Source organism: Macrobrachium nipponense, chromosome 2 (assembly GCF_015104395.2).
Source record: "Macrobrachium nipponense isolate FS-2020 chromosome 2, ASM1510439v2, whole genome shotgun sequence".
Classification (NCBI taxonomy): Eukaryota; Metazoa; Arthropoda; class Malacostraca; order Decapoda; family Palaemonidae; genus Macrobrachium; species Macrobrachium nipponense.
In genome coordinates, this window is record NC_087201.1 from 134861635 (window position 1) to 134877734 (window position 16100).

Below are 16100 nucleotides of genomic sequence, written 5' to 3' on the forward strand. Positions count from 1 at the left end.
GGACTACAATTTTGTGCCTGCCTCTTCTTACTAGAGTCTCTTGAGGTACCTGCTGGATAATTTTCTGGATTTCTTTGTACAGTTGAACCTCTTAAAACTGGCATTCTATGGTCCGGGAACTCCTGTGATTTGGTTTGATTTTAAATCAGCCGCCGTTAGTTCATTGCGCTACCACCAAAGTAGCGCCACGTATTATTTACAACTTCAAGGCCGCAAAAATTATGCCATATCTCCTTTGTCTTTATTAAAATAGTTGTTATTAATGAGAAAATATGTGAAGTCAAATATGTTTTTTATATTAACCTTAAAGGAATAAATATATTTTTTAAAATATCCACTTAAAAAGTCTCTACCAAGTCAAAACTTTTAATCTAAACAATGAGATATTTGGCATACACGAATTCCTTACTCTGTGCTTGAGGTAAGTGATACAGTGTTGATAATTTCTTTTATGTGACTGTGTACTTACTATTTACCTATTCGATATGCCACCCATGAGATCATATGATGCTAGAGGTAAGAAGCACAAGCATAAATCTTTATCTATACTAAAAAAATTTTATTTCATTAGCGAATACTTTAGTCTTCATTTTCCTCAATAAATGGCGCCAGTATGCTTTGTTTACGTTTTGTCGCCAACATTCAAATGCACTGTGATTGCCGAAATTCATCCATTTTTTTTTCATCCCACTATCCTCTACAATCAAAATAAATGACGAAGAAATTAATAGCGATAATTATGAAGATACGAATTTTAGGATATGAAAGTCACTGATGATGTTCAGATTCTGAGAAGTTTATTACTGTAGCTAGTTGACTTACGATTAGGCTAACTAGGGAATGTAGGCTAAATGTGTTAAATAAAGTGCACTAAAGAAAATTAGTATACAGCATAACATTATAAAATGATGAAGCTAAAACTTATGAGTAATAAAATAATAAAAAAGAAGTCAGAACATAGCCAAGTAGCAGGCTAAGTCAGAAACTAGGCTATTTGTATGTGGAAATACCTTGCAAGACTATGTTTACCTACAGGCTTAATTTTTTAGGGATGTATTCCATATTCTGGGATTTTCTGTGGTCTGGCAATTGCCTGGTCCCAAGGTTTCCAGATTTAAGAGGTTAGACTGTACCAGCACCTCCTAGTTCACCAGCTTCTACCTTCCTCATGTGGAAGAAGTCCTCAAACCCGTGCTTACCGAAGTTGGTCATTCCTCTGCCCCAAGGTCTTTACGGGATGTGGAAGAGTGATTGGCCAACAAGAGAGATCTTGGAAAGTTACCTTTACGTTTCCTCCTTCAAAGTTACTCAAGAAGAGGTATCTTTTCTATGCTGTCTGCCTCCTCCCAGGGGGACTTCTTAGGTCTCATTGATATCACCCACAGGCCCGACTTTTCGTCAGCCAAGATCTACTTCTCCTCTCATGAACTAGATCATTTGATTAGGAATGTCTTTAAAGTCCTGGAAATACTTATTTTCCTGGACTGGATGGTTGGGGCTTTTGCCAAGAAGACGGAGGACTATTCTATCCTTCCTGAGAACATTGCTGCGGACTGGATAGGTGTCCTCTTGTGTGCTGATAAGTCAATTAGAGACAGATCAGATGAAGTAGCCTCTCTCTTTGCAATGGGCATCTTGAAGAAGCAGGAACTTTGGTGTTCCTTAGCCACAAAAGGAGTAACCTTGTCACAGAAGTCGGCCCTTATGTTCTCTCCTCAGGACAAGAACCATCTATTTTGCAGGATACTGTAAACAAGGTTCTCTCTGTGCTGCAGAAAAAGTCAATGCACGACTTCTAGCCCAGTCAACAAGCGTTCCAAGTCTTCACTATATACTACTGCCAACTCTGGTACAACAGTCTATTCGCCAGACCCTGCTCTAATCTGTGACCCTCTTCAAAGACCATGTTGAAATCCTTCACAAAACCCTCTACCAAGTGATGTGCCAGTCCGCGTACCCGTTGGTGCCAGACTGCACTTTTTTGGGAGGAATGGAGCCACAGGGGAGGAATGGAGCCACAGGGGAGCAGAACCCTTTCAAGGAAGAATCCCCTCTTTCCAAAGTACCCATGAAGTTGACAGCCTACTCTCCAAGCTTGGAAAGGTTTTTGGCTCTCAATAGAGAGGTACAGGTTCTCATTCAGAAAGGGGCAGTAGAAGAAGCTGTCAACCAATCGTCCAAGGGGTTTTACAACAGACTCTTCGTAGTCTCCAAGGCATCGGGGGGATGGTATGGAGGCCTATCGTAGACATCAGCAGTCTAAACTTTTTCTTCCTCAAGATGAAATTCAATATGGAAACAACTCGATGAATGTTAGCATCTCTTCACCAGGGGGACTGGATGGTGTCCCTGGATATGCAAGATGGTTATTTCCCTGTCCCCTATTCATCAAGACTCCAGGAAATATCTTCGATTTGTTTTCCTAGACAATACCTTCCAGTTTCGGGTACTTTGCTTTGGTTTATCAATGGCTCCTTAAATTTTCACTCAGGTGTCAGCCCCTCTAAGGGAAGTGGCTCCACCTTCTAGGAGTCAAAGTGTCACTTTACCTAGACAACTGGCTTCTCCACTCCTCTTCGGAAAGCCAGTGCGCAAAGAACTTAGAGAGGACCCTCTTCCTGATGCAGTCGTTGGACATTCTGATCAATGTAGAAAAAGCCTTAGATGGTACCATCTCAGAACATTCTCTATTTATGGATGACTGAATTCTCTAGCTTTTTGGGTTTTTCTCTCCTGAAGAGAGTAGTCATGTCTCCTGCTGGTTCAGGAATACCTCACCCACCCATCTTGTTAGGCAGTACAGGGAATGAGCCTGCTGGGAACTCTGGCACGAGCAGAACAGTTCGTCAAACTCAAGATTTCATATGAGACCCCTGCAATTCTTCCTGAAGACAAATTGGTCCAGGAGGACTCAACTGGACTCAACAGTGTTTCATATCACAGAAGAAATCAAAGATCTGGTTTGGTGGTTTTCAAGGGAAAGTATTCAGGAGGGACTCTCTTTGGCCTCTGCACCCTACCAGACGCAGGCTGTGGAGCCCTGTTAGGGAAGTGGAGTGTCAGGAAGATGGTCAGAAGCACAAAAATCTCTACACATCAACATGTAAGGGAGCTGTTGGCGGTTCACCTGGGGCGACAAGCATTTGCTCACCTGATATCGGACTAGGGAGTAGCGGTGCCCGCAGACAATTCCACTGCCTTGTCCTACATTTGGAAAAAGGGGGACATGTTCCTTCACCTTTTATAAAGCTTCAAGAGATCTACTCCTTTAGGCAGAGAGGAATTGGATTGCCCTCATCCCTTGCTTCGTTCAAGGGAGAATGAATGTTCTGGCAGATGAATTGAGCCAAGGCCATCAAGTTCTTCCCCCGGAATGGACTGTCGATGTTGGGACCTGCATCGACCTTTGGAAACTCTATATACCCTTTTGCTACCTCAAAGAACAACCACTCCCTCTTGTTTTGCTCTCCAGTCCCAGATCCTCTAGCATGGTCTACTGATGTGATGTTGCTGGACTGGATGGGGTCTTTCCCCCTTTAGGATGATCAGAGAGGTGACAAAGTCATGTTCCATCAGAACATCTCCCTTACACTAGTCGCTCCATTCTGGCTAAGGAAAGAAAGGTTTCCAGACCTCCTTCAATTACTCCTGTATTTCCCAAGATTGCTGCCTCAAACGAAGTCACTTCTCAGACATCCACACTTCTTCAGGTATCATCAAGGACTGTCTGCTCTGGCCCTGACAGGCTTCAGACTGTCAGGAGCCTCATTAAAGTGAAAGGCTTGTAACGTCGAGCTGCAGAAGCTAATGTGAAGTGCAGAAAAGCTTTCTGACAGACTATACCAGTCTAAGTGAATCTTTAGAAGATGGTGTAGACAGAATAAAGTCTCCTCCTCTGAGACCTCTATAAGTGAAATAGCGGACTTTCTTCTTTTCCTGAGAGACACTAGACGCTTGTCTCCTCCCACGATTAGAGAATATAGAGCCATGTTGAACTCTGTGTTCAGGCACAGGGGCCCAGATTTGTCTTCCAACAATGACCATTCTATTTTTATTAGATCATTTGAAACTTCCAAGTGTCCGAAAGACTGTTTCATGGAACTTGGATGATGTACTAAAAGGGTGCTGAGCTCAGCCTTCGAACTCTTCCACCCAACATCGGACAGAAGAGGAGGAACTTAGATGATGTCCTAAAAGGCTGTTGAGCTCAGCCTTCAAACCCTTCCGCCCAACACAACATCAGACAGAAGAGGAGGACTTAGCAGTGCTTAAAGTAAAAGCTCATGAGTTAGAGCAGTCACCACTTCACTAGCCCTCCGACATAATATGTGGTAATCTGCTATTCTTCAAGCAACGTTTTGGAGGTCAAGGTCATTGTTTGCCATGCATTATTTGAAAGAAGTGGAAAGTGTATTTGTGAATTGTAATGCTCTTGGTCCTTTATCCATTAATGGGCATGGTGTTGGGAAAGGTAACATATGAGGTGGTCTGTTCCTCTGTTATCTTCGCCTTGAATCAAGGTTGATCAAAGGGAAGTCCAGGGGTAATGAGTACCTGAGGTACCTGCCAGTTATTTTAATTATGGTGGGTTTTGAATTTTATGGTTTGGTGTAGGTGACTATCGTTTTTGTTCTTGTATAGAGGTGACTCGTTCACGCAACCACTCACTCTACTAGGTAAGGTATGACAGGCACAAGTCAGTGCTAACAGTTTTTTTGACCTTTCAAGAAATCTTTCATATTTTTTGAATTGAGACTTAATCCACATCCCTCTTCCTTTCAATGTGGAATCAGCTGTGTAATTGCTTGGTAAGACACTGAAATAAAAATTTATTTTTATAATAAAATAAAGTTTTATTTTATACTTAACCAAGCAGTTACATAATCAAAGCCCACCCTCTTCCCACAGGTGGATGGTTTTTGGGCCAAAACAAATTGGAGACAACTGGTCCATCATACCCGTTACTCCTGAAAGTAGGCAGATCCCTGTTACCTGCACTAGACAATGGCAGTGCCACAACGAAGTATGAATTTTGGTCTGTCGTGGTAGGGAAACTACAGCTATGTAATTGCTTGGTAAGTATAAAATAAAACTTTATTTTTTTTATAAAAATAACATTTTCATGTGTTAATTACTGTACATTTACACTTATTCTCAGTAAAAACTGACATAACTCATTCTTAGGAAGTGGTATTTCAAAAACTGGGTTAAATGCAGGATATGATAGATTTTTATTTCAAAAGTTTCCAATCTATCTACAAACAGATATGGTATTAAGAGGTAATTTAATTGTAAACATAGTGTTCTTGGGCTGATCTGGCAACCATGGAGATTGTATCTTGATAGTCCTATACTAGTGGATAACTTTTGTAAAGTTGCCATACCTCATTCCAAAATGACAAAACCATAATTTTGAACTGTACAGTAAATGAGAATGATAAAATAAATTTCTGAACCCCAGAATAAATGAGAATCATGGTGTGGAGAGGTTTGTCCTTCACAAAATATGCCCATTTTCTGAATTAAAAGTAATTATTCATAGCCTGATGCAGTGACTGGCACAAGCTTAACTTCATCTCGTTTTCTTTACTTTCTCTTTCCTTGTGTTAGTATTCATATTATTCAATATTGTATTTTAAGCCTGTGCATTTGTGAAACAAATTTAGTTTTATTATGGTTAAGGTTACAAAGTCTATGTAATTTTGCCAGATTGTTGTGAAATGTAGTATAAAATAAAATGCAGTTGCTTAAAATGGATGCCCTAGATATTTCAGGAAGTCATATACTATTGTACAATTCAGGTTTTTTGTATCCATATTGGATATAAATGTAAAATATCTTTAAAACTTATTACTACGTATTTCTATATTTTCTTCATTCTTAGGTTGCAGAGGCAATCCGAAGATCTGAGCCATCCTCAACAGGGCAAGAAAATATATCAGTCCCCCCAACTAGCAACAAAGAGCCATCAGCAACCTTTTCACCTCTTGGCCACCATTGGGGTGTGCGAAGTCAAGTTTTACAAGGAATATGTCACTTCTGTCAATTAAGGCTTCCAGAGGAGGCCCTGGTGAGTGTAGGGGGTGTTACAGTTTTCCCATGTAGCCATGCCTACCATGCTATATGTTTAGCTCAAAGAGGATACTATTGCATTATTTGTACAAGACAAGAATCTCTGAAGCTTCGAGGAAGTTAATAACCATGATCTGATTTTGTACTGTGGGGTGACTAGAATCAGAACTTTTTAAATCTTTTTTACTATTAATTTTAGTGACAATGTTCTGATAATCATCTCCATTCCAGCCCTTCAAGTTTGTATTTTCCAAGAAAATGACAAGAGAATTTACCTTGCATGAGGTGTATTGTTCTATCAAATAGATTTAGTACACAGTAATTGCTAGCATGTAGTTAAAACTGATTATATCTAAATTTCAGTTTTATACATAGCAAGGAAAAAACTTTACATAATTGAGCTCCTTCCTACATTAAGGGTCCAACCAACCCAATTATGGCTTCTAATATTATGACAGGTGATAAGCCTATTATTTTACATAGTTGTAGTAATTAATAGACAATTCTGGATTTGCAATGTTAGAAATAAAGTTTATATATAAACATGTGTAAGTATATAAAATCTTTTCTTGGTAGCTATGAACAGACTCATGTTACTTGGTGTAACTGCTGTAGCTTTGAGCAATTTTCATAAAATGTGCCTTAGGATAAACTTAAGTATGCAGTCCAAAACAGGGTACTTTCCATAAATACTATCTATTGCATATTAAGTGACGAAGAACTTGCTATGTGAATGTGTTTTAGAGTTACAAATTAGAGACAATAGTGCTGTTTCTTATATGGGAACTTGTACTACTGGTATTTATATATTTCTTAGTATCCTATAGACATACATAGAAAATATTCTCTTTTTTTCATGGAACAAAGCACTAAATATTACTGTACCTTTTTAAATTCTTGGTAATTGTCTCATGAAAGTAGTGAAGTATTCCAATTAAGGCTTTCTAATTGTTCTGAATGGCAGTACTGAATTGATAGTATAATATCTTTGTGTTTAAACATAGGTAAAAATCCTAAAATTTTACAAGTTTTATATGACAAAGGTGTTGAAGGCAGACTAATAAAAATTGATGGCAAATTACATTTATGGATATACGTACCAGTAAGTTTTTTTTTTCTTTTTTGTAGGGACTAGGTAGTACTCATATGAGGTGGATATAACATAGTTCTGATGAGAATTGTAGATGTATGTTTTTATTAATTTGAGCTTACATTTTCTTGACAATCATCTTTATTGTCATTCAATATCTGGTCACTATTGTTTTGATTTCAGGTGAATTAAAGTGAAGGTCTTTGATATTTACTTTTAAAAAATATCACTTAATCATTACTTTTACTGAAGAGACAGGTTGTTAGCAAGAAATTGTTTTGATTCAAGATTCGTAAAAATTGGCTTAAAAATGAAATTTTCATGAATTATATAGAGTCCTGGCCTATAATTGTTGCAGTTGGCAATTATACAGTATAAACCCAAGAACAGATCCTGTATTACATAATTTCCACTCATCTGAGAAAACTATATTTGAGTAAAAAAATGTGTGCTGTTATTAAATATTTCAAACCTCTGTTTGATAACCAATATCAGGCTTTTCATCCTCAATTCCCATAGTGTATTACCAATATGGTATGCATTACATATCTCTCTATAGTAAATGGTAAAAAAGGCTCCCTGCAGCTTCCCTCAGTTCTAGCTGCATTGCTTGTGGCCTTTTACTTTTCATGTACGTATTTCCTTTGGTCTCTTCTTGCTAGGCTGTTTAACTTCTTTAACTTTAGTACATTATTAAAATTTTCACTTCTTGTTCAAGAACAGATTGTGTAACTGAGCCATGCAAGAGTTTAGAAATGTGAATTTGTTTTGTTGAACCATGAACAGGAATAATATTAATCTCCACCTCATCTATGTAGTTTTTGTCATAACTAGGGTGACAGACTTTAGATGTGGATTTTGTTGATTTTGGTAGCAAGTGGGCTTTAAAGTACATGGTAATTATATTGTACAGTACTATACTTATAATCTATGATCTTTTACTATGATAGCATCTTTCTCTTTTTTTTTCCATTGGCGAGCCTCAAAAGTCTTGATAAATTCAGTGGTCATACAAAACAGTTAATTTACCGAAGAAAGTGATGTTCCACAGAGAAGAAAATATATAAAGTGAAATAAAAGCAACTCTGCTGATGTAGCCATTATTTTCAATGAAAGAATAAAGCATTCAGGCCTACTGTACTTCAACATCTGGGTGACAGACTATACCCTTCATCATAATATAATGAGTGCCTGACTACAAAAGCAGTGCTTCTACAAGTATGCAAAGTAACTATACAATAAATAATTATCAATAGAAGGACTTATTATATCATAATAGAGGCTTCATTTCTCTGTTTAAAAATCATATTCAAATTTATTCAACTGTTATGAGGCTGCTTATTAGGAAACATTAACACTTTAATATAAACAAATCATGACCCTGAGACTTAAATAGTAAACCAATCATGAAAACTGAGAACATTACTTCAAAAGCTCATCTAGGTTCATGCATTTGAGGAAAATGCTATGAGCACTAGTATATGAAAATTAAAAGCTCTCTCTGTTGCATATTTTAGTTTGAAATTTATTACTGTACTATGTTAACTTTATATGACCTTTGAGCTTACTCTATCAGATCTCTTTTTAGTGTCAAGAGATTTCAAGAACTGTTGGATATAGTATATAGAATAACATCAAACAATATATATCTATAGTATATTTAATGAAATCATCTTAACCCTCTTAAGCCGGAGCCCTAAAAATCAAAACGTCTCCCGTATGCCGGGCCTGGTTTGGAGTGAGCGCGGAAGTGGAAAAAATAATTTTTTTTCAAAAAATTACAGCGCGCGTTACTTTTGAAGATTAAGAGTTCATTTTTGGCTCCTTTTTTTGTCATTGCCTGAAGTTTAGAATGCAACCATCAGAAATGAAAAATAATATCATTATCATATGTAAATAATGCGATATATGGTAGCGAAAAAAAAAATTCATACATAATTGTATTCAAATCACGCTGTGCAGAAAACGGTCAAAGCTAACCAGTTACTTTTTTTTGCGTTGTATTGTACACTAAATTTCGATCATTTTGATATATAATACATTGTAAAACAATAAAAGTAACACCGGAAAAATATTATCACAAAATGATGTACGAATTCGTAACGCTTGCGGACGCAAAAAATATTTTTTTCAAAAATTCACCGTAATTCTAAATAATGTTGTAGAGACTTCCAATTTGTTTCAAAATTAAGACAAATGATTGAATATTACGATACTGTAAGAGTTTTAGATTAGAATTGCAGATTTCGCACCATTTCGGACGAGTTAAATTTGACCGAATGTCGAAATTTTTAATATATATATTTTTTCATATGCACATATTTCGGAGATGGAAAAAGCTACAACCTTCAATTATTTTTTATTGTATTCTTCATGAATTTGCGCACATTTTGATATATGAAACTCTATAAAAAGGCTAATATGAAAAGGAGCAAATATTAGGATAATGCCATGTACGTATTTCGGAGACTTGCGGCCGCGAATCGGCGCGCGGAGTGAAGGAAAGGTATATTTTTCAAAAATTCACCATAAATCACAATATTGTTTTAGAGACTTCAAATTTGTTTCAAAATGAAGAAACATGACGGAATATTACTAGGCCGTAAGAGTTTTAGCTTACAATTGCGTTTTTCAACTATTTCGGTAGAGTCAAATTTGACCGAACGTGGTTTTTTTTCTATTTATCGTGATTTTCATATGCAAATATTTCGAAAAAGAGAAAAGCTACAACCTTCAATCATTTTTAGTTGTATTCTACATGAAATTGCGCACATTTTCATATATAAAACTTTATGAAACAGCTAATTTTAAATGGTGCAAACATTTCGACAATCGACAAAAAAAATTCTGATTTTTTCGGAAGAGTTACCGCGCGAACGTAATTTTTTTTTTTTTGTCTTCATTAATTCACATAAACAAAAATATTGTGCTAGAGACTTCCAAGTCGTTGCAAAATGAAGGTAAATGAATGAATATTACTAGAATATAAGAGTTTTTAGCTTACAATTGCGTTTTTCGACCATTTCGGTAGAGTCAAAGCTGACCGAAAGTTGAAAATTTTTGCACTTAACGTTATTTATATGAATATATTTCAAAACTGATAAAAGCTACAGCCTTGGGTTTACTTTTGTTGTATTGTGCATGAAAGTGCGCACATTTCCATATATAAAACTTTATGTAACGGCAAATTTAAAAAGGGTGCAAACATTAGGACAATCGCACGAAAAAATTTATCGGAAGAGTTATCGCACGAACGTAAGGAAAAAGTTTTTTCATAAATTCACCATAAATCGAAATATTGTGCTAGAGACGTCCAATTTGTTGCAAAATGAAGGCAAATGATTGAAATTACTATAATATAAGAATTTTAGCTTACAATTGCGTTTTTTCTCGACCATTTCTGTAGAGTCAAAGTTGACCGAAGGTTGAAAAAAAATTTTTGCACTTATCGTTATTTATATGAAAATATTTCAAAATTGATAAAAGCTACAATCATGAGTATTTTTTAGTTGTATTGTGGCATGAAATTGCGCACATTTTCATATATAATACTTCATGTAAAGGATAATTTAAATGGTGCAATAATTATGTCAAAGTGACGAAATAATTTCCGAGATGTGTCACTGATACTTTTTAGTGCGATAAGAAAGAAATTCGCGCTTGCGCGCCTGCGTAGCGATTGTAAACAAACAACGCCTTGATCCGTGAACTCCCAGCATCCCCCAAGGCGCGTGATACAAAAGTTTTCGGCTGGTAGTCCTATAAGTATTTTTCCGCGAATTTTTAAAAAAAACTTTTTTGAGCCTCGTATGATACGTCCAATCGGCATACGGGAGACATTTTGACTCGACGTTTAATACGTCCAATCGGTCGTAGAGTTAATAAATCTACAGCTAAAACTGTCTTAAAATCTATCTTGAAAGTGGTTAAAAGTTAAATATTTATTTTCATAATGTGAATACAAATTAGTCATATTTGGGATGTGTGAATAACCATTATTTGGCTACATACATTGAATATGATAATATCATTGCTAAAACAAATTTTAAATATTAAGGAAGTTGATCTTGCCAACAGTCATATTGCAAATTCTACTTTAAATATGGTTTCATAAGATCACAATGTACCAAGGCGTTAAGATCTTCTAGTGGCAGTGTCAAATAGAGGGAACGCAAGTAATATATTTTCATCATAGCCTGGTGAGATTTTTTTCACAATTTTGAATAGTCTGTTCTCTCCACCTTGACTGTATAAAAGCAGATACATAAAGAATGGTTGAAGGTCATGAAGGTTAATATAATTTTAAAATATTTGATGATTTGCTTTATAGCCTTCAGTTAAAGCCTTGTCCCAAGACAATTCTACTCTGCACTGAAGTAGAGAAGAGTTTATTGAATGTTTGTTGAAGGAATGAGAATGTAATATGTGCATGTATCCCGATTTGTATGTACATGCTGTTAGAATATTGTTGAATGATCTCAAAACTTTTTAGATGGACTTAAAAAGGAATGTTAGCCATTATTAATACCGTCTTTATTGACAGTAGTACAGTAGTCTCTAATTTACCATTCTTGTGCTAAAAAATTTGCGCGCAATTTTTAAATTAACATTACAGTCCAATATCAGGAGTTTTTTCATAAATAAGTTTTGTACAGCTGAATGAAAAGTATCTCCTTAGAGGGACTGAATGTATTGAAATATTTCTTAAAATAGTTTCATATTGGTCTCATCATACTTTTTAGATTTTTATGTCACATTGAGTTGATATTTTCGCATTTTATGAAATACTAATTACAAAAACATCGACTAATGCAGTACTACATACATTAGTTTACGTATTGACAATTGCATATGCTGATTTAAGGAAGATGGTTCCTTCTGTATATTTATCTTGATATTTTAAGCATTGCATGAAGTTTGCTGATATAATCAGTAGGATGGTAGTAAATGGTAGTGTTGCCTTGCTTGTTATTTTATGTACAGCAATTTGCAGAAGTGTTGAGTAAATAAGTTTAGGGGGTTATGTGAAGAAAGGATAACTGTTACTTTATGTGCTAATTCTATTTATTTTACTGATGTCAATGTTATGAGTTGTTTAATTTATCATATCAAGGTCAAGTCAGTATTTAGTAAAGAATATGGGCTCATTTCAAACAGAGTATGTAGTAGCAAGTTATTATTTTCATTTTTGAAGTTATAGGGTCTTGTCTAAGACAGACAGTGGAGATAAGTTTTAAGTTAGACCAAAAGTAATAAGATTTAGGTACTGTTCAGTTATTACAAGTATATAAAAGATGGCAATGTGGGCTTCCTTATGTAACTTCACCCAATATGTTCTCAATACTAGTGTCTGGTGTATTTGCTGTAAAGGTAGGGAGTACTATTATGGTATAAGACATTTTACATTTTTTTTTATTACTGTAGGGTCCTATTTAATTATTGTATTACCTTTCTTTGACATTTTTTTTTTTAATGAATAGCTAATGTTGTACAGGCTAATTGACAATACATAATATGTAGCTCAATTTTTGTGCTTCCACCAGTAATTTATAACATAATCTAGTCTGCATGTCCATAGGTACTGTGTGAAATTTTTTTTTTTATTTTTGCATTGCTGTATCTGTTCTACTGGCTCTTTTGTTTACTGTTAAGATCTTGTTTTTGCTTCGTAGTAAAATAATACCTAAATCCCCATATCCAGTGCGAATTCTTTCATTATAAATTGCCAGTTTCCATTCTTTTTTAAGCTATAACATACTTCCATCCGTTGTATCTCTCTTTCGTGAATACATTCCATTATAGTTGAAACTGGTAGTGGCAGTGAAATGATTTGGGTGCAGCTGCTGATACATTGCTATGAATGAGTATAATTTTTGCTCAATAATTATCATAATTTGTATATGTTAGTATGGCAGAGAATTAAGGTTCTAGAGTAAGTACCCAGATTGTTGTCTAGATGACTTCAGGTAGAATATAGAAAAAGAGGTTAAAGCATGATAATCAGTATGTAAAGTTTTATTTTAAACGTCCTCCCATAATAAATGAATAGAATAGCTGTGTGCCAATTCAGGGAACAGTTCACTGTTTTAAGAGTTCCTGGAAACTAGTAATTCACTTTGAAATATCATACTGGAATACCTTTTACATAGGTATACCCAAATAAAAACATTTTACGACATAATAGATTGTTTCAATAATAATGTACAATCCAAAGGAAATTGGATATTAGTTGTTATTAAGTATGTAGAGAAGTTAATGAGACCACTGGGTCGTATTTCTAGTTTGTTTCAGTATATGGAAGGGTAGTCTCTTCCGTGTTCCTGCTTTAAGTATTTTGATTATTCAGGTTCATTTACAGTAGACCTTAGGTCACTTGTAAATACTAACTTTATAAAGTTCCTAAATTCCTTATACTAGCTGTATACTAGTTGAAATTCTTCTAATCCCCTCAGTGTTTCATAATTACTCTATCTTGAAACCTATTTATATTGATGAATCTTCTTAATTGATGCTTTAGCTTTTGTACAGCAGCATAATTTTTTTTGAGGATGATATTATTAGAGGTTAAGATGCATTATGTTCAAAATACTTGCTTGTGCATATTCACTCTTAACAGAACTGCTCATGTCAGTTTTTTGTAAATTCTGAGGAATAAAAAAGAAAATCAGATTTTTCTTCATCATTACATCATTATTATATACAAACTATACTTCCCAGAATGCTGAGGTGGCCATTTTCAGTGGGAAGTACAACCAATTTTTCCCACATTCTGAAATAAATTCCATCTTAATAGTGATGTGATAGTGTTCTGTTTGATTGCAATTCCAAATATATTTAAATTTTGTATACACTAATATGTGTCTGTGAAATTGCCTAAAAAACCCTCTCATGTTGTGTAAAATATAAGCATTGGAAAACGCTTCTGAAATGCTAATGTTGAAATAACTGATTGTAGGTGTATGTTGCTATTTTAAGTTATTAGGTTTTTTAATATATTATTATTTTTTAATAATTTTTTCTGATTGTAGATGTATCTGTAATTTAAAGTTATTAGGTTTATGAATACATATATTATTATAACTTTTCTTAATCCCAGAAAGATTTACCCTAAGGGTACAATAGTACACAGCTCACCTTTGTGAGCTGGCAGCCTTAGAGCATTTGGAAAATATGTGAAAGTAATCTTTCACAGAAGTTTTACCAAATTATTTTGCTTATCCTGTACTAAAAGTATGTATTATGAATTGTACTTTAAATATTATGAGATAAGTTTATGTATTTATTTACATGTGCCAAGTACTGGTAATCTTCTTAGGCACGAAGATATAGTAATTCAGTTGTATTCCACATAGGAAAATGAAAAAAGGTATATCTCAGAAATGCCCAACAGTTTCGTCCTCCAATGGACCTCTTCTTGGAGCGTTTATTAAGAAGAGGTCCATTGGAGGACGAAACTGTTGGGCATTTTCTGAGATATACCTTTTTTCATTTTCCTATGTGGAATACAACTGAACATGTGCCAAGGTTTAATACATGGAGTTTACTGAACCATGAGAGACACAGTATTCAGATAAAGTACAGAATCAGTTGGTAAGATTGCTTCCACTTCATGTTAGAACTTATTTTGCACCACCGTTATATCTACATAATTTTTTTATATGGTAGAGTTTATCCTCTACTAACAAATATAAATTATATTGATTTTGTAAATTAACATATTTCTTCACTGGCAGTTGTAGTTAAAAATGTAAAAAAATTCAAATGGACAGTATGTACATTTATCATACAGACAACTGTTTCCACAGAATTGCCCAATAAACTTGACTGCTTTTCAAGTTGAAAAATTCCTGTACCCAAAGTCAATCCAATCACCCTCTGACCACTTTTCTAATCACAACCTCTCTGATTTCTCCTGAATTCTACAGGATAATTTCTAAAGTTTTAATTTGTATATTATGAATATTCTGCAGAAAATTTGCAAGGGAAGTGTCCAAGTGTATTTTGTCTTCTGATGTATTTTCATCTAACTTGCAAGTGTGTGATAATTTTGTTTTTATTATATATTAATTTGAGAATTTCTTTCCTAATTTGCTCGCATTATGTAACATTATTTCATTTTTTTTTTATTATGAGCTTATGTAGGTATAATTACTTATTGCCTGTTTCTGTCTCTGCATTGATGTAATTGTTTATTATGATCTGCCTGTTAAAAATTCACTTAAATATCTTTGCAGTTCTTTCATTATGGAATTATTCTATTGACATAATATTTGTTTAATTACATATATGTATGTACATGTAAGTGCAGTTATTTATTACCAGTCTCTTCTAGCCTTTTCACTCCAATTCTTTGCACTTTTCATTCATTGGGTGATTTTCTTTAGTTTAAATGGTTTTATTTAATTGCATGTACACAAAGGTACATTACGTAAGTGCTCAGGAGTTAGTGGAAATCTTGATGATTGTGTAATAATTTCTTCTGTTTCTGTTCATATTCTTTTCTTCCCTATCTTGTTACTTAATTACTTTTCTTTCATAATTTTTTCCTGTAGAATAATTTTGTTATGCATGTGCCTTTTTGAGTGGTTAGGAGGATACACCCATTAAATCTTTGTAATACACAATCGGGTTGATGTAGATTGATCTTTTAACAATGTGTTTTTGAGGAACCTACCTCAATAGTGTAGTGATTGTTTCCCTTGTATAAAAATATACACTTTGTGCGTATTATATTTCATCCAGTTAAGTGATCAGCTATTTTGATTAAACTCTTGTCTGGACCAGTGGCTATGTAACTCTACTTGGCTCTGATTAGAATAGTTCACACTTGAGTACTTCCTTAGACATAGTGCTAATTTGTTAGCACTAAGTGTCATATTTAGGGTGAAGTTTGCAAGGTAGGGTGCATGTAACATGCTTTTCCCCTTAATATTTTCAA

General features: G+C 34.7%; 2 protein-coding genes across 3 annotated transcripts in view; both read left to right on the plus strand.

Annotated features, from left to right (window-relative positions):
* Window positions 1-8834, plus strand: part of LOC135221014 (uncharacterized) — a 69569-nt gene extending 60735 nt beyond the window's left edge. Inside the window, exon 6 of the mRNA XM_064258735.1 lies at window positions 5885-8834. Within this exon, the coding sequence (XP_064114805.1) occupies window positions 5885-6196 (312 nt within the window). The 3' untranslated portion in view covers window positions 6197-8834. The remainder of the gene's footprint in view (window positions 1-5884) is intronic.
* Window positions 1-16100, plus strand: part of LOC135221016 (uncharacterized) — a 405496-nt gene that overhangs the window by 141142 nt on the left and 248254 nt on the right. The window lies entirely within an intron of this gene.